The sequence below is a fragment of the Brachionichthys hirsutus genome, chromosome 3 (genome assembly GCF_040956055.1).
Source record: "Brachionichthys hirsutus isolate HB-005 chromosome 3, CSIRO-AGI_Bhir_v1, whole genome shotgun sequence".
In the NCBI taxonomy this organism is placed as follows: Eukaryota; Metazoa; Chordata; class Actinopteri; order Lophiiformes; family Brachionichthyidae; genus Brachionichthys; species Brachionichthys hirsutus.
Window position 1 is genome coordinate 2064725 of NC_090899.1, and position 18414 is coordinate 2083138.

The 18414-nt window shown below is 45.7% G+C and overlaps 2 protein-coding genes across 2 annotated transcripts; both read left to right on the forward strand.

Annotated features, from left to right (window-relative positions):
• Positions 1 to 797: 797 nt before the first annotated feature.
• Positions 798 to 10260, forward strand: sv2a (synaptic vesicle glycoprotein 2A). The gene is made up of 12 exons (XM_068756446.1): positions 798 to 1407; positions 4961 to 5141; positions 6252 to 6403; positions 6662 to 6795; positions 7137 to 7226; positions 7769 to 7876; positions 8023 to 8111; positions 8198 to 8362; positions 8558 to 8691; positions 8871 to 9077; positions 9237 to 9396; positions 10077 to 10260. The coding sequence occupies exons 1-12, from the start codon at positions 798 to 800 to the stop codon at positions 10258 to 10260; spliced, it is 2214 nt and encodes a 737-aa protein (XP_068612547.1).
• Positions 10261 to 13673: 3413 nt separating this feature from the next.
• bola1 (bolA family member 1) lies at positions 13674 to 14969 on the forward strand. The gene is made up of 2 exons (XM_068760380.1): positions 13674 to 13708; positions 14343 to 14969. The coding sequence occupies exon 2, from the start codon at positions 14358 to 14360 to the stop codon at positions 14808 to 14810; it is 453 nt and encodes a 150-aa protein (XP_068616481.1). The 5' UTR covers positions 13674 to 13708; positions 14343 to 14357; the 3' UTR covers positions 14811 to 14969.
• The last annotated feature ends 3445 nt before the right edge of the window (positions 14970 to 18414 follow it).

Below are 18414 nucleotides of genomic sequence, written 5' to 3' on the forward strand. Positions count from 1 at the left end.
AAAACAAAAACAAACATTGTATGTTGCAACACCGAGAATAATTGAGAATAAAAACATTGAAGTGAAAAGCTGAGTGAAGCTAAAGCTAAGCTAACATTCATTATGAACATTTCCAGGCTTCTCTATATTTTCTAATAACGATTTTTTTTCAGGCTCTCCACCCTTGTAATTATTTGGCGCAACCCCCCCCTTCCATCCTCATTTGTCTTTAATGGGAGCAGTGCATGCTGGGTAAATGTCAAACCTGATGGTGAACTGGTTGCTTCTTCGCCATTCAAAATGATGGAGGCTGACTAATAGTTGCAGGGTTGAACCACAACGTGTTAGCCTGCATTGCTCCATCTTCACCCCTGGGTGGAGATTAATGAGAAGGAAAACTAATGAGGTGCAGAAGTGGAAGGTGGGAACATGATGCTGATAGGATGAGAGCAAAAATAGAAAACGTGTCTGATAAGATACTTTAAAAAGGTCCCAGCTTCCTGAAATGGCCTGTGCATCCATCATGCATCATGTTATCTCTGTAAATGCTACGCCGCGGTACGAGGGACACACGAGAGAACTGCTGATTGGTCAACACGGGCCTGATGGCCACTTAAAAGTGTCCAATTCTGTTTTTAATTTAAAACCGGATATGAGTTATTTATACGTCTGCAAATGTTCCTTGTGTGTCTCTGTAGAGCCTTCCGTGGTGCCGAGTTCATCTGATTATTCACATCCCCGTCGCACACTCATGTGCTTGGGTCGCTCCTGATACCTCCCATTCCTGTCAGTAAGGGACCGCCGCCGCCGCATCCAAGATGGACGACGACGGGCGCTACAGAGACGGCCGCTCAGATTTCATCCGCGGCGCCAAGGACATCGCCAAAGTGGCCAAGAAACAGGTCGGCAAGAAGGTGGGGCGCGGAATGGACAAAATGACCGACGAGTACACCAGGCGCTCCTACAAGCGCTTCGAGGAGGAAGACGACGATGACGAATATGGCGGCATGGCGAGCAACGATGGCGGATACTACCGCAACGACAGCAGGGCCAATGACGACGAAGGCCACAGCGACTCCACCGAGGGGCACGACGAGGACGACGAGATCTACGAGGGGGAGTACCAGGGAATCCCCAGGGCCGACTCGGGCAAGGCCGGCGCCATGGACGGGGCGGCGGCCGCCCAGGCGCAGCAGTTCAGAGACCTGACGGCCTACGAGGGGGAGCGGAGGAAAGACCAGGAGGAGCTCGCCCAGCAGTACGAGAGCATTCTGCAGGAGTGCGGCCACGGCAAGTTCCAGTGGACGCTCTACTTCGTCCTGGGGCTGGCGCTGATGGCGGACGGCGTGGAGATCTTCGTCGTCGGCTTCGTGCTCCCGAGTGCCGAAAAGGACATGTGTCTGTCCGAGCCCAACAAGGGCATGCTGGGTAAGAGTTTAAACTGTGTTTTTCTGTTCCCTTTCATCTCAGCGCCTCTTTCAGAGGCTTCACTTCACGCTTTATCTCCGTCTTATCTCTGCAGCATGTCCTTCAGTCATTTTATTTTCTACGGCCTCTTAAGTCGAGGAACTGCAGCCTTTCGAGGTTCAGCTGTCTGTGCAGCCTCTCGGGCAGCCGGAGACTTTAAAGCAAACTCCCTGAGACTGTTTCTGTATGACCAATGACCAATGAGAGCACAAGCCTGCATCGCTGTCTGCCGTTGGCTGCAAGACAAACGTGTAAAGTTCATGCCCATCCTTTGGCGGGATAACTGACACTATTGGAACAAGAAGTAAAAGAGATCAAAGTAGAACCAACAGCCGCCTAATCCAAACTCTTTGGCCTAGATTTCTTCGGCACCGTCGCCTCGGAGCAAGAAGGTTGTGGGTTTCAATCTTTTTTCGTATGGAGTTTGCTCGCGCTCCCCTGTGTTTGTAGTGGGATGTAAAAAGATGGATGAATTAATTCAGCCAAACTTAAATGCAGCCAACATTGAATAAGAACAGAAAATCCAAGTGCTAACATCTCGACTCGGCCTCAGATGTGTGAGTGCACGATTTAATTTAGCTGCTGCTCCATGCTGCTGCCATGTTGTTGATATTTGGCCTTCTTTTAGGATTCCTGATTCCTAAAAATGAGGCGTTCAGTGCCTGTTTTGCCTGGAAGGACTTTATTGGCCCTTGTGAGAACTATTTTTCTTGTGTGATTAAGGGAGCCGCAACCTCAAACCAGACGGCGCGGTAAAAACTCATTAATGGCACAGCATGTGCAAACATTACCCTGCGATAAAGCCCTGACACCGTTAATGCTGGCTAGGAGTGGAGATCATTCGATCCCCTTTATCTGCAACCCCTGCCTGTTTATTTAAAATATATATATAATAGTTTTACCTACCTATAGTACAAGAACTTTATATTTTATTTTAAATTAAATGCGGAATGTTCTTCTCGGCTCGTTTGGCAAGCGTCCATGTGTTGGTTGCCGGGATGTGTGATTTTCCCAGTCGTCTGTTCAAAGGACAAGGTAAAGATTTGCAGTGTCAACATGTAAATCAATCAGCATTGTGTTTGAGGGAAAAATCTATATTTGCATGAGCCTGTGGGTCATGCCCACAGATGGTGTGTCCAAAACCTTTTATTGATTGATCACAAGGAAAGGAAAGCTAAAATATGTAATGGACAGAAAAGCAAAGGAATATTAAGAAAAGAAAATAAGGAAGTAAGTAAAGCTTTTTTCTGCCTGTTTTGCAAGAGACAGAAAAATCTATGAATTGCATTTTTAAAATATATTTGATTAAGCCGCTTCCTCTTTCTACAATATTTCAAAATAAAAGCCTTAAAGCTTATTACTTCCTGTTCAGCCATAAACTAGGCTTAATATGTATTATTTATAATGTACATGCATATCATTTGGATGTTTCTACCAAAATCTCTCTTAGAGTTTCTGCATTAGGTTTCGAACCACAGACCACACAATGTGTCCCCAGTGAGGGATTCTGAATCCTGGAACCTCTCTGCAAACAACAGACTCCCAGCATGCCACGCTGCCGCGCTCTGAGTGTTCCTTGTGCAGACAGATAACGTGATAGAAAAACCGCTCGGAGGGCGAGAAGCTCTGAAAACGTTTGTGTCCCACAGCAAGACGTTTTCAGTTTGTTTTCTCCTTTTTATATAAGAGTCAGGCGTAACACGATAAATTTATTCCTCCCATCCTTTACTGCAGAAACATGATGTCGGTTATTTTTCCCCCAGCTCATTTGAAAAAGCCCTGCGCCGCGGCATAACGGGAAAGTCAGCTATTTATAGTGACACCCCCCCCCCCCCCTCCCCCACCCATGCACAGCGCAACACGATTCTTCTGGCAATGCTCATCCACACGCACACACACACAAGCCACGCTCTCTACCCAGAAGCCTCGGGGAGCTCGGCCACCATCCTCCCATCCTCTTCAGAGTCGCTGTTCGGCTCAGCGGTTCAACACAAGTCAGGGATTTAAATTTACATTTGAATTAGAACAGCAGCTCCTCCTGAAGTCAACCGATCTAAATGTGAGCCTGTTTGTGTCAAGTAAATATAACATGAGCGGATATTCAGCACTTTGCAGAGTCATTGTTGGGAGACTCTGAATCAGGCAAATGGTCCATGAATGAATCCGTCCGGAATCGCCCTCATCGCCTCTCTTTGGGTGGTCAAACTGCGAATTCAAGATGAAGACGGCTAATCGACATTCTTCCTCTCTGATGAACGAGATGAATCGGAGCTTGAGCTGAAAATGGCTTCTTATCCGCTCCCAGTCACAGAAAGATCGACCCGAGCTGAGAGTGATGACAGCGGGAGATAGAGACGGGGGGGGGGGGGTAGCGGAAAAGCCTTGAAGAGGTCGACAGGTCGGCGAGGAAGTTGCCTTTTGAAAGACGTTCATATAGCTTGGACGGTCCTTGTCTGCCTGTCTGTCTGTCTGTCTGCCTGCCTGTCTGTCTGCCTGCCTGCCTGTCTGTCTGTCTGTCTGTCTGTCGGCCACCTCCTTGCTGCTGCATTGCGGCGGCAACTGAACCGAGTCATCGTCACTTGTTCATTCTTCGTGCTGTGAGCTGTCAGGAAAAGTGGCTCACAGCTGTTCCTCTGCACACGCACACACACACACACACACACACACGCACACACGCACACACGCACACACACACACACACGCACACACGCACACACACACACTTACACACACACACGCACACACTCTCTCTCTGTTTTCTAGTGATTTCATTTTTGTCATTTATTATTTTGTTCCTTAATTTTTGGCCACAAGCGGGAAAACACTTTACATTTTAAGTTTGGATTTTAGTTCACATTTTTTTGTTACATTTTATTATAATTTTTTTGTTTTGTTTATATCCTCTTTCTGAATATGAACTAGAGACGCTCTTCCCTCAGCAGCCCCTCCCTCCTAATTTATCCGGCGCGATCTCGCCGGGATCTCGTGCTCGGGCAGCGTGAAGCCCGTCGATTGGATCGAGGCAGCGAGACAGCAGCGAGTGTTTGAGTGGGAGCGTCCCTGCAGAGAGACAGAGAGAGAGAGAGAGAGAGAGGGGCTCGGATGAGAACGCAGGATGATGTCATGCGTCGTGTTAACACCTCCAATCATGCGTCCGGGCTGACGGTTGTGACGTTCGCTTCGGTCGTCGACCTGTCTGCTCCCTGGCAGCAACTTTATCCGTCACATTCAGTCCATTCTGTGTCCAGAACCATCTGGAGCTGCTTTAATAAGAGACAATAGCCTCAAAGATGTCAGGATCAATACTCCAATGTGGACTGTTTGACAGGAGGTTATGTTTTTTTGCCGGCGTTTGTCTGTCTGTTAGGAAGATAACTCAAAAAGATACAGATGGATCCTAAAATAAATGTTCATTGTCCGAGGTTTATGGACTTTGACATCCGACTTCTTTCCAACAACTTTAATCCTTGTGTTTTCAGTGAATTGTTATCACCCTCCTCTTCCTCCCCCCCAGGTCTGATCGTCTACCTGGGGATGATGGTTGGGGCCTTCGTGTGGGGCGGCCTGGCCGACCGGATCGGCCGGCGGCAGACCCTCCTCATCTCCCTCTCCATCAACAGCGTGTTCGCCTTCTTCTCGTCCTTCGTCCAGGGTTACGTCTCCTTCCTCTTCTGCCGCCTGGCCTCCGGTGTCGGGTAAGGAGACGGATTCATTGACATGAAGAAACTGTTTTATTAGCTTGAATTTAAGGCGGTAATTTCATTTAAGTTGACGACCCCCCCCCCAGAAACCCTGGGCTGGTTCCTTTTGATTAAAACCTTTTATGAAAGAGCTTCATTTGCAGCTTCGTTGTGTTTCTTGAGTCTTTTTATGCTGGATCTGATAATCGGGGTCTGTCTTTCACACATGACCCTCAGTAGGTTGTAGATGTTTTACGTCAGGCGCAGGAGGAATATTTCTACTTATTGCATCACCAGCAGGTTGAGTTTTCGACTCTCCAGTGATGCGCAAACATTCCTGGTGCACGACAGCATGCTCTGGGATCAAAGAGCGTGCTGTAGCGTCGCCATTTAGCTCGAGCGCTGCTGCATTTACTTCCAGTATCAAGTCTTTACGTTTAAGTCACGTATCTGGAATTGTTCTTACAGTGAACGTAAAATCTGGACGTCTTAAATGTGCCTGCGTTGTGAGTACGTCTGTAAGAACTACTCTTTTACAGTTAAGATGAATTGTATCACTCCGATTTGAGGAACCAGACTCCCCTCCCTTTTGCAGTGAAATATCTGCAGACTATCAAACCGTCTCTTTTATTCCGGCCTAATTTGCCGAGCGGCCTACTTACTACGGATATTGCTCCTGCTTGCGCTGCAGTGAACTTTAAACTGTTCGACCCGGGTTCTATTATGTTAACAGCTCCTGTTTGACTGCAGACCTCTGGGTCTGAACGGATTTCCAGCAGCGGCTCCCGTCTGATTGAGAATTGTTGCGGCGGAACAGGTGCAGGGGCAATAAAGAGGGTTTAAATTACCCTCATGGCTGCTGGTCAGGTTTCACCCCAGCTACAATGCCTCCTCTCGTATCTCGCATTCTTTCTGCTGCTTTTTATTTCAATGATATTCCTTTTCACTCTGCTGTTTCTTCCTTAGCTCCCCCCCCCCCCCCCCTGGCCCCCGTTTCTCCTGTGGTTCTTCTTCTTTTTGCCTCTCCATTGTCGTCACCCTCGCTTTTGGTCTCCCCTGCTCCCCTTTCTTGGTCTGATTGTTATAACGTCCATTCCTTCCTCCCTCTTTCTCTTTACTCCTCAGTATTGGCGGCTCCATCCCCATCGTTTTTTCCTATTACTCTGAATTCCTGGCCCAGGAGAAGCGAGGAGAGCATCTGAGCTGGCTCTGCATGTTCTGGATGATTGGTGGGATCTACGCCTCTGCTATGGCCTGGGCCATCATCCCACACTATGGTGAGGAAAACAAACAAACAAACAAACAGACACACGTGCCACACATTTTTACTTTTCATTTTATATAGAAATAGCCACATTGTCTTTTGGTAGATTTATTTGAATCACATATTTACTTGTTTACAGATCATATAAAGCATTTTAAAACATGCAGCCTCCACCCAATGAAACCATTGTGCCTGTAGGAATATTATATGTTCTAATCATGGTGACTGATTAAATATGAAAGATTCCACTCGCCTCCCTCGTCTCCTGTAGGCTGGAGTTTCCAGATGGGCTCGGCCTACCAGTTCCACAGCTGGCGTGTCTTCGTGTTGGTGTGCGCCTTCCCCTCTGTGGCGGCCATCTCTGCCCTCACCACCATGCCAGAGAGCCCCCGTTTCTTCCTGGAGGTCAGCCTGTCAGCTCTTAACGCACCTCGTATATGTGAAAGCGGGCCGATGTCCTGAATGCATGAGCGGCCTTGAACGCACCGTGGAAGGTGCTGCGCTGCAAAAAAAGTGCTGCTCACACTCCTCCAGAATGCGTTGGATAGATAAATAATGTATGCACATTTACATACGCAGCAGGATCAACAGAAAATGACTGTGAGCCTTCATTTTTAAGACAGACGTCTGTCTGGCTCAGAATTATATTAGAATAATTCTAAGCGCAGCTCTACCTAACTCATCGTGTCGGCAGTCTCTCTGAACTGAACTGAACTGAAATCATTTTGTTTGCTTTCCTCTCCCAGAACGGGAAGCACGACGAGGCGTGGATGATTCTGAAGCAGGTCCACGACACCAACATGAGGGCCAAAGGCTACCCCGAGAGGGTCTTCTCTGTAGGTCCCTCCGGAGAACGTGTGTCTGTCTGTAGGCCAATGCAGCGCAGAAGGTTTTCGGCTCCATGCTGCACACATTTGCATATCAGAGTTAGAACTGCTGTCTCTGAATGCTTCCGGCTAATTAATTAATATTGGACACAATCATTTATTTATTACATTCGTGAGCTAAAATAATAATCACAACTGGCCATATTTTATACTTCATCGTGTTAATTCTTCCTATATATCATTATTAGGTGGAGTTTTGTATGTCAATGTCTCGGTGCTCATTTATCTCTTTAAATTCCTGATGTTAATTGAGAGAATAATCAAATAGAAAGTAGCACGATTTCTCCTGAGCGTCGAGCAAATCTTCGCAAATCAAGTTGTGCTGAAAAACGGTGAAATTAATTCAAAGTTGGTTTTATTGAAGTGCATTAATTCTGTTCTTTTGCACATAAAAGCCTCATGTGGGTTATTTTTTTATTCCCCGTGTGCATAATTTGGCAGATTCTGATGCGTATAAACGAGTTTTCAAAGTGCTTTGGTGCCGTCTCCAGGTGACCACCATCAAAACGGTGAAGCAGATGGAGGACTTGGTGAACCTGGGCGACGGCGCCGCCTGGCACGAGAAGTGGAGGATAAAACTCACCACGCTTTTCCATCAGGTGAAAACGCCCTTCAGTTCGCCTTGTTTCACTTTGTCCAGTGTGGGAATCTGAATTATGCATTGAATCAAGGCAACACTGTTTCCAGAGATCGTTGCCTTACGTTTTCCTTTTTATCTAACAGCTATATTTTTTACGTCTCCCAGGTGTGGAGGAACTTTCAGACCGTTTTCTCCCCCCAGTTCCGCCGCACCACCTACATGATGATGGCCGTGTGGTTCTCCATGTCCTTCAGGTAAGATTAAATCGATAAAATGGCAACACAGGAAGAACTAAAAGTAAAAATGCGATGTGAGTTTGCGCCTGTGATGCCTCGTCCAGCTACTACGGGCTGACGGTGTGGTTCCCCGACATGATCAAGTACCTCCAGAAGCAGGAGTACGCCTCGCGCACCAAGGTCTTCGTCAAGGAGAAAGTGGAACACGTCACCTTTAACTTCACCCTTGAAAACCAGGTCCACCGCCAGGGAGAGTACTTCAATGACAAGTGAGTCGCGCGCATCGCCGGCCTGCTGACGGAGGGCAAACACATTTTGAATGTTATAAGAGAAGTGTGTCCGTTATTCCCAGGATGTAGGCATGTTTGCATTTGCTTTGCTTTTTTTTTTTTTGCTTTTGTGCTGGATAACAACAGCCCAACCGATAACGCTTGATCCCATCGCCTCCGCCTGTTCGCCTGCAGGTTTATGAACCTGAGGATGAGGTCGATGGTGTTTGAGGACTCGCTGTTTGAGGAGTGTTACTTCGAGGACATCACCTCCAGCAACACCTTCTTCAAGAACTGCACCTTTATCGCCACCCTCTTCTACAACACAGGTACGCCCTGATAACGCCAGACAGCTCATCGAACCTGAAAGAAACGGCAGCTGCAGTCGAGGAAGTTTCTTTAACTGCAAGCATCAGCCTCCTCACATGAGGCTCATCTGTATTAATTCACCCCTTCCTTGCCCCCCCCCCTCTCTACGACTCCCCTCTTGCCCTGATTTGGCCCCCAGACCTCTTCAAGTACAGGTTGGTCAACTGCAGGCTCATCAACAGCACCTTCCTGCACAACAAAGAGGGCTGCCTCCTCAGCGACGTCAGCGACGAGAACAACGCCTACATGGTCTACTTTGTCAGTTTCCTCGGCACCTTGGCCGTGTTACCAGGCAACATCGTCTCGGCGCTGCTGATGGACAAAATCGGACGGCTGAGGATGCTAGGTATTAGGAATTGCAACGCTGCATGGGCGAAAGCCGTTAAGTTCGTGTGTCATTTCGGGGTCGCCCGGGAAGGGGAACGGCGTTACAATACTGAACCCAATTTGCTGCTCACGCCTCCTCCACTGGTGTCACTTTTATTCTGCCTCTTTCCTTTTTCAGCGGGCTCCAGTTTGATCTCCTGCATCAGTTGCTTCTTCCTGTCCTTCGGTAACAGCGAGTCAGCCATGATTGCGCTTCTCTGTCTCTTCGGGGGGATCAGCATCGCTTCCTGGAACTCCCTGGACGTGCTGACCGTTGAACTTTACCCTTCTGACAAGAGGTAGGCAGTTAAAAGTTTAACCTGTGTTGGCGCCACCTAGTGGCTAGAGTGATGCACGTGGCATTTTGCGCGATCCAAACTATAAATCCTACTTTAATTTGGTTTTTGTTTATTTGTAGGATTACTGAAAATGTTCTGAGCAGATTTTAAGGGTAGGGTATGACCCAAAGGAACAATCCCTTTGACTTTCTTGGTGATCTGGATCCCCATCGGATCTGAGACTGTGCTAAAGAGCCAGACAATTGAAGGTTTTACACAGAGAATACTCAACCTTGAGATTAGAAATAATTATGGAGCCTTGAATGAAGATCAAATTGTAGGAGAAAGTGGGCTGATTCAGTTCGAGGTCATACCTGATGTATCTGAACATTCTGTAGACCAACATTAGTGAAATATTGTTATTGTGTATAGTTTTTATGCTTTTTAAAAAAGTCTATCATTCACTGGAATGCAAGCTGGCGATGCATCCGGGGTGTAACCCCCGCCTCTCGCCCATAGCAAGCTGGGATCGGCTCCAGCAACTCCCGTGACCCGCAAAGCGGAAAAGCAGTAGAAGATGAATGAATGACTTTAAGTAAAAAAAAAAAAAAAAAGCAGTGCCACCTTCTGGCCTTTTATGGTGTCTGCAGCCTTTCTTTGGTGAAATGACTCTGACCTCCACACTTCTTCTGTCCCCTCAGAACCACGGCATTCGGCTTCCTCAACGCCCTCTGTAAATTAGCAGCCGTTTTAGGAATAAGCATCTTTACGTCATTTGTCGGTATCACCAAGGCTGTGCCCATCCTCTTTGCCTCCGTGGCGCTGGCGACGGGCAGTTATCTGGCCCTCAAGCTTCCAGAGACGCGGGGTCAGGTGCTGCAGTAGTGTGGGAGCCAGCGTTTATTCCTCTTTCGGGGGGGGGCAGAAGAGTAGAAGAGTTTTCCCCACACCGTGAATGAACAGCTCAAGAGCCTCCTGACTCCCGCCCTCTAACCCCTCCAACATAATGATAGTTAGGGTTGGGCACAGGTTGCCCAGACGATACCGGAGAGCAGGACAAATTTACTGTACATATTTGAGATTGGTGATTATTTCATGAACAGGGAAGCATAATCATAATCATAACACCCGGATGAAGCTCGAGCTGAGACGACTTGTTCATGTCTCCGACTCGATGCTGAAAATAAGATTATTGTGCGTCACATTTCATTCCCTTTAGAATAGAATCATATATTAGATTTACAGTGTAAACGCATCCACCTGGGGTTGGAGGTTGGGGCAGGGGGGGCTCTTGCTAATGAGCCATGCAAACACACTCCACACCACTGGCCATCGAGTTCTCTGTCGTCACCTCCACCTGTCAAGTCCCGAGTGCTTTATCCTTATTGGACGTGAGCAAAAATGCGACATTTCTCACCTGGATCTGAAGCATTTTTGACTTTGGGGCGTTTTCTCATCATCAACACAAACAACCTGTCCTGGTTTGTCTCCTGAGCTCTCGTGTCGTGCACAGACTAACTGCCACCATATGGATGAGAGAACATTCCAGGTTTGTTTTTGTCATTGTTAGAATGTGACAAGATCACTCAAGTCCCTTTAAATCCTTTTTTCTTACCACGAACAGTCAAAATATTGTTTTGCCCCCCCCCCGGCTTACATTTCCTATAATGTTTGAACATTTCTTGCACTTCTATTCTACTGTTGGTAGCAGTGATATCATGAACCGGACCTGAGCTCCTCGACAGGCTCCTTCATGAACCTCGAATACAGGTGGAATAAAAGCAGGTAATCAAAAGGGACAAACGAGCCTCCACTTTTAGTTTTGGTTACAGTGCAGCCACAAATCGTGTTGTGTGTGTGTTCAAGGGACGGCGGATAAATTATATTCCAGTTGTGTGCAGTGAATGTTTCTATTAATGTGAGCGTGCTTCTTAGTGCAATATTGAGATTTTCTTTTTTTATTGTCTTCTACCATGTTACATTTAGCAAACACTATTTTCTGAAAGGTTGTGGGGCAACTGGTCTTATATTAATAACTGAACACGGTGCGGATATGCTTAATCTTTTATATTTCTTGTTCTTGGATCAAGAGTCCAAAGGAGTTAAGTATTAATAAAAAAAAAAGAAAAAGAAAATACTGCTCCCAAAGTCAAATCAGCAGGGACGGAAAAGTTATTCTGCTTTGAGTTTTCCTCATTTGGGATGAGCATGACCTCGGCGAACAAATCTTGTTGAACACTGATGATGAATTACAGTTAAGAAGGATTCATTTGCTAATGGGGAGCATGAGGAAGGAAAGCACTGGGACCTTTATTACACAAATAAGTAGCTATACATATAACTTACTCGTCACCGCAAAACTCAATGCCAAGGGCTGATCATCATGCATCCTACACTGGTAACAGCACAAAGTGTCGGCAAAAGTGTCTGCCGCATTCCCCTTGATCTAGGAAATCAAGGGTGATATGTTCACAAGTGCATAGAGAAATTCAAAAAACAATCAATAGCATGTCAGGCTAACAACAAAAAAAACTTAATTCAAACTGCCATTTGTTTTAGGATAGCAGCCATACGTAGACTTAAAGACCGTTGAATAAAGACAACCCATTGCACTGAATGTACACCGGTGTACATGCACAATTGTGAATGCCTTGCGTTCTTCAACGTGCATTCTGATGCAGCCTTGCTGGAGATCCAGTGAAGTTCAAGGTGTGTTTAGAGCACAAGACCAAATCCGACAAAAAAACCCGTCTCGATTGTGCACAGCGGTGCTTGGAGCGTAGAAGACCTGCCCCTCCACCCCACACTGATCTGAAGCAAATTCTAATCCTTTATGATCGTGCCATCTCGCATTAATTATTGCCAAATATTTTGTATGGCCTGAGTTTACACATTACACCATCAGTTCTCCGCTATACATATGAATATATGTAAATAAAAGTACTTATAATGTAATAATCAGAAACCTTGCCCCCCCCCCCAGAAATTTACAGCCAGCCTTTGTAGGTTTTTAAACCATCGGTCGTGTTTAATAAAAACGGCTGGATTTATTTCTAAGACTTGTATGTTTTTTAAGGATCCTAAGAAATTGTGGATTCATGAGCTACACTGTCCAGCAAGTCAGGCGCCGAATTATCCCAGATCCCTTCTTGAAAGTACAGCGGCACAAGTACATAAATGCACATTAACTGTACAAATATAAAAACCGAGCATCAGCAGTCTTATTCCCGCTTTGTTTTCCTGTATCATCCATTACGTTAACGACAACGTCAAGGTACCGGTACCTGTTGTCTCTGTTCAACATGGAACGAAGTTTAAGCGCTAACCTGTCTCTACGACTCAGTTCAGGCCATGTCCGAGTCAAAATTGTCTCTCGTAGATACATATCTTGTGTTACAGGGGTTTTTTCTTTCTTTCTATAATTAACAGTCAATCATTAGTGCAAAAAAAATTAATAAAGCAATAAGTGTTTGGGCCTTTGCCTACTATGCTCTACTATGCTCTACTTTGAAGCTATTGACATATTACGATATGCTGTCTACCGACATGTAGAGTGTTGGCGTTTTAAAGACACGGGATTTAACGTCTAGCGTTTGCGTGCACTCTCTAAAACAACCCTGAGTCTTTTTAATTGCCATTAATTAAATGTAACAAAGAACTGATCACCTTTGTCATTGTACTGTGCTGTTGAAACTGTAGTTGTTTGTAAGTATAGAAACGGTTTGTGGAATCATGAATCAAAAAAATAATATATATATATATAAAGGTGTGTAAATGAACAATGATGTATGTTGTCTTTGATTTTGTGTATTTTGTAAATGAAAATGAACTATAAGTAAATACATCAATGTTAAATATGAATCATAGTTAGCCTAAATGTGACTAAATGAGTTCTGTTTAAAAGTGTGTGTGACTTTTTTATTTATTTTATTTTATTCTCATTGCGTTTGCAGTGCAACTGACCTTTTGTAATCATAATGGATAACGAAGAACCATGAAGAATAAACAAGTGGAAATATTATCAAAAGTTAACTTTTGTCATTTCTTTGTGACATACGTACATACGAGAAATTGTTTATAAAGCAAAAACTACAATACCCTGCGTGCTCAAAGCATTTCCGGTGCGTTTTTCGTAAAAGGAAGCATTTTTCATAGGACGAGAACTTCATGACCCGCCCCACTCTTCCTCGTGGGTTACGGCATGAGCACTGATTGGTTAATCTCACCCATCAACATCAAGGCAAGCCAATCAGAAGAAGAGAAAGGCGGGTCCCTTGTTGGCCCCTTCCGGAAAAACACTGCTAGCTGTGAAAAGACTGAGTTTATTTGTACGGTGAGTATTTAGTGAAGTACACTTTAGCGTAACTATAGTTATATATATTGAATGTTATTAAACGCATACACCAAAGTAAGATAAATAAATACGCACTGCTGTCGGAAAAAGGATTTAATATCTCATTTAACGTCAGTATTGCAATGACATTCATTTTAATACAGAGTTTCCTCTGGCTAGCTCGGTTAGCTTACTTGTTGTTTTCGAGTACTGTAATATTTTATTGGCATTGGAACCATTATTATTCTGTAGATTATGGTCTCTTCTTTTCTTTTACAGTATTTACCTAATCATCAATGGAAATCACAAAACTAGCTTTCTGCTAATCTTGATATTGTCAATTATAGAGAGTGGTATTAGCATTTTCAATGTGACTGAAGGACTCCTCGATAGGGGATCCGATTGGCCAGAGACCGAACGTTGCTTTTGAGTGTTATAAGCTTGTTATCAGTATGGCAGCGTATGAAACATCTCAGTAGTGTGTGTGGCTCGGCTATCCATTTGTCACAGTCTAATTTAAATGATTGCATTGGTTCATAGCCTGGTTTTTAAGATGTTAAGAATATAAAACGATTCCAGATTCTGCGTTGAAGTAGCACATTATCCGTATTTATACCCATCTGGTTTTTTCTAGGTGGTCTCTGGCCTGATGCTGCCCAGCGTCCTTCACTCTACTCGCCCCATCACCACCATTCTAGCCTTGCGCCGCCCTCTGGCTCATTTCAGACCACACATGGACCCGGACCCGAGCCGGCCCGTTGAGAGCGCTATCAGAACCAAACTGGCCGAGACACTGAAGCCGGACTATTTAGAGGTCCACAATGAGAGCCACGCGCACGCCGTTCCTCCTGGATCCGAATCCCATTTCCGTGTCTTGGTCGTCAGCTCTCAGTTCGAGGGGCTGCCGCTGATAAAGTGCCACCGCCTGATCAACGATGCCTTGAAGGAGGAGTTGGCCTCTCGCGTTCATGCACTGGCTATCCAAACCAAGACTCCTGAGCAGTGGGGGGGCAACCCCACTCTGGCTAAAAGTCCACCTTGCATGGGAGGCTCGAAGGGAGATCACACGATGGAGGAGAAGCTGAAGACCATGCGAGAGTAGAGAGATAAACTGTGGAGCTGTTGTTCCGCTTCGGAACTGAACGAAGACGCGGTTTAATGGCCGCCAGAATTGAGTTTCACAATTAAACAATTGTCTAAACGTTAAATCAAACGTTGCGTACTTTGGCTGGTGCCACGCTGTTGAACAATAAATACAATACAGAAGAAACGCTGGGAGGATTTTCTGAATTATAATAATAATGTTGATGTAAGCAACCCCTAAATGGTGCCATAATGGTTTTTATTTACTGCCTTTTCAGGTGGTCATCACTTAACAAGGACTCGGAGTTACGACGGGCTTATGGAAGTTTAAAAGTGTGTGTTTACGACAAGCGGAGTGTGCTGGCTGCGGAGTGAGTACGTAAACGTGTACAGTATAAATGGCTTTTACGTATGCAAACTATTTCTTATTAACCACAATGAATGTCGGTCAACGAGGGTTCCGTTTAATGATGAAATAGTTTAGCGACTGACGCCGTCGTTAAGTGAGGACCCGTGTAATCGTCTGAAGAGAGATCAAGTTTGTCGTTTGAATCATTCTTTTCTGTCTTGCTTGAGTGCCTTTATTGTTAATATAATTTAAAGTGCAACCCAACCCTCATTTTGGAGCATATAACCACACAATGCCGAAGCAAAAAATGAGTTAGAATTATGCTTCAACCTATTTTGTTCACATTTGAGAAGGACCGAATGAGAGTAGGGTGACGTCAGTACCACTGTTGACCAAAAGAGGGCAGTATATGCACAGATATCGAGTTTAATCTGGACAATTGGCTGATATATTTTCCAGTCCGTTTTACACAAACGCACATTTGATCCCAAAAACTTCATAAAATTCATAAAATAAAAAATGTAAACTTCAATTGAGTGAATATATATATATATATATATATATATATATATATATATATATATTCAATCTCATTATAATTTTACAGGGAACAAAAACGACAACGTTTTGAAGTTATCTTATTTCCTTCATTTAAAAATAAATACAACAAAGGGCAAAATGCTCAGCAGTTTGTGCTTCTCAGAATGACGCACTCTTTACTGCGTTGTGTCTGTCGACGGGGCGTCTGTTTCCGTCACGGGGCTGAATGCGTCACTGGACGTCTCCCTGTCCTTCCCTCAGCCCCGATGACGTCCTAAAATCACTCCTCGAGTCCGTAACAGCTGCGAGATGCCAAATGGACTCCAAAGAAATGTCCGTATGAGTCTCAACAAACAACCCATCATTGACCCAGATTGTCATTCATGAGCAGGGTGCGACATTTGATTCAACGCGAGAATGAGATGACCCCCCCCCCCCCCCCTCAAACGCATCGCAGCCACCGCAAAAAAACAACAACTCAATGGCTGAATGCGAAGCTATTCAAGATATCGTTAGCTCACAAAGGCAGGCCTTTGGTGGAATGTGGTGTCACCTCGGGGTCTCCTGCAATCATCCTCCGCTTGTAACTGACAGCCTGTCAGGCCTCACAAAAGGCCCCGGAGAGGAGGCTGAACAACTGGTGTCACTGGTTTGGAAAAAGGAAAACAGCAACACGACCACTTTGTGACCCTCGCTCGCCCGTCTGCGCCCGCGGACCAGCAGACCGTCTCTGCAGGTGAGATTTACGTCCCGTAATTCCAGGTGCCGTTGTGATTGAAAGGAAGGAGACACCGAGGCTGGTGAGGTGGAGAGCAGGGACTTGAAGGGTGGGGCTGTTTTACACGTTGGTGGTGCGTCACCTTTTTGTTCCGTGGCAGTTAAACCCAAATTACAGGATCGGCCAGGGTCACCCGAAGAGATCGCAGCTTCATTTGGCTGGAGGTGAAATAGCACTGAATGTATAGAAGTGTTCCTATTGAACAGATCAGCTTTCTATAAAGTCATTATTTGATTATTGGCAAATGAAGTTTTCAGGTAAAACTTTCAGCAGAGCTTTTTTTCTGTCACGTTTTATGATTATATGTTTGAATGGCTCAATCCCAGCAGCTGGAGACCGAGCCTCTTCTCTCACGCCCAGACCCCGGCATGATGGATCTGTCTCCAGGTCTGGCCCATGTGATCTGGGGCTGGGGCTGGGGGGGGGTCAGTGGGAACCCACCTTAGCGGTGCTGCTTGTGCGTCAGAGCTCCGGGACAGATGGTGCCGGGCTGGGCTGAGACCTCAGATGGGACAGAGTTCCCGCAATGACCGCTCGCTGATTTACGCCGTGGCTCCAGACTCGGGGTTGGGGTGCACGTGTGTGTGTGTGTGTGGGGGGGGCTCCTTCTGCGCAGTTGACCCCATGGTGGTTGTGGGGTCATCCGTCGGGAGGGAGAAGGTGGACGACAAATGGGTATCTCCGAGAGGGTGGTTCGGTCGTCCCGGGGGACTTGCTTGGACCTCTGGACCCCCCCGGTCAGATGTGTGCAGGTCAGCAGGATTCATTCCAACCCCCAGGTTGAGATTCAGGGTCCCGTGCTGCACGTTTGTCCCAGGAAGCCCCCAGAGAGGGCAGCGCAGCATCATCGGTTTACGCACCACAGACGGGCTCCCAGAAGCTCCCATGCTGCTCCGGTGATAAATCTCTAACTGGTTGCATGTTGTTAAAATCAGACTGGAACTTAAGGTGAGGGTAATGGGCTATTAAGGTCTCTTAATTGGAAAGCCCCCCCCCCCCCCCTCCTTTTGCCAACTCTCTCACACCACACCACCAACTAATGAAACCAGTGAATGGCCTGTTGAAAGGGGACAGACAAAAGCAGAGATAGGGACAAGACAATATCCTGGTGTGGGAGAATTAGTTACACTCAGTAGTCTAAGTATTCAAAGCGCTCAGCAGAAAAGAAAGAAAAGGAGGGAGGGGGGGATTAAGAAAAAAGTCCACACAGGTGGGATGGTGAGGGGGGGGGGGTCACATGACAGGACGTTACCTCGTTTGATAAACAACAGCCGGGGCCCACAGGAAGAAGGAAGGGATTTACTTTATAGGCGGAATTAACTAGTCCTCCACATCAGGTCTTCGTTATGGTAAATCTCCCAGGTGAGTTGAATGTACGGAAGGTCCGACGTCTCCGATGCAAAGCAACTCGGACGGACTTTGGCTGTGGACACTGAAGGACAGCGTCTCCTTTTTAGGTTCAGTGTACTGGAGGAAATTAAGTCAAAGTGCTGTGCTGCTCTTGTTGTATTTATTGTTTGTTAATTATTATTTTTACATTGATTTAAGAAAAAAAAAATACTTATTATATTTATTTACATTTGATTTGTAAAGTAACAATCCAACATCTGTTAATTTGCGTTTTAAGCGATTCATTTTCCTGATTTAAAGGAAAACTAGACTTTTTTTTTTTGTCGATAAATCATTGGAGTCGGCTTACGCACCGTTCTTATTTCTTAACCCCAAAGCTACCTGTTAACATTTAAATACACAGTTAGCAGAAAGCTCCATTTGAAGCAGACAGACGGGAGAACTCTTTGATCATCTGCTTCAGATTGGCCCTGATTTATTTTCTACCATATTTATTATCACTTTAAACTGATCACTCTGTAAAGCGACGGGCACAGAGAGAGCTTTTATCCTCCTGATGGAGAGTCAAGAGGTTAATTCCGCTCTGGAGAAGTTAAGTGAAGCCGT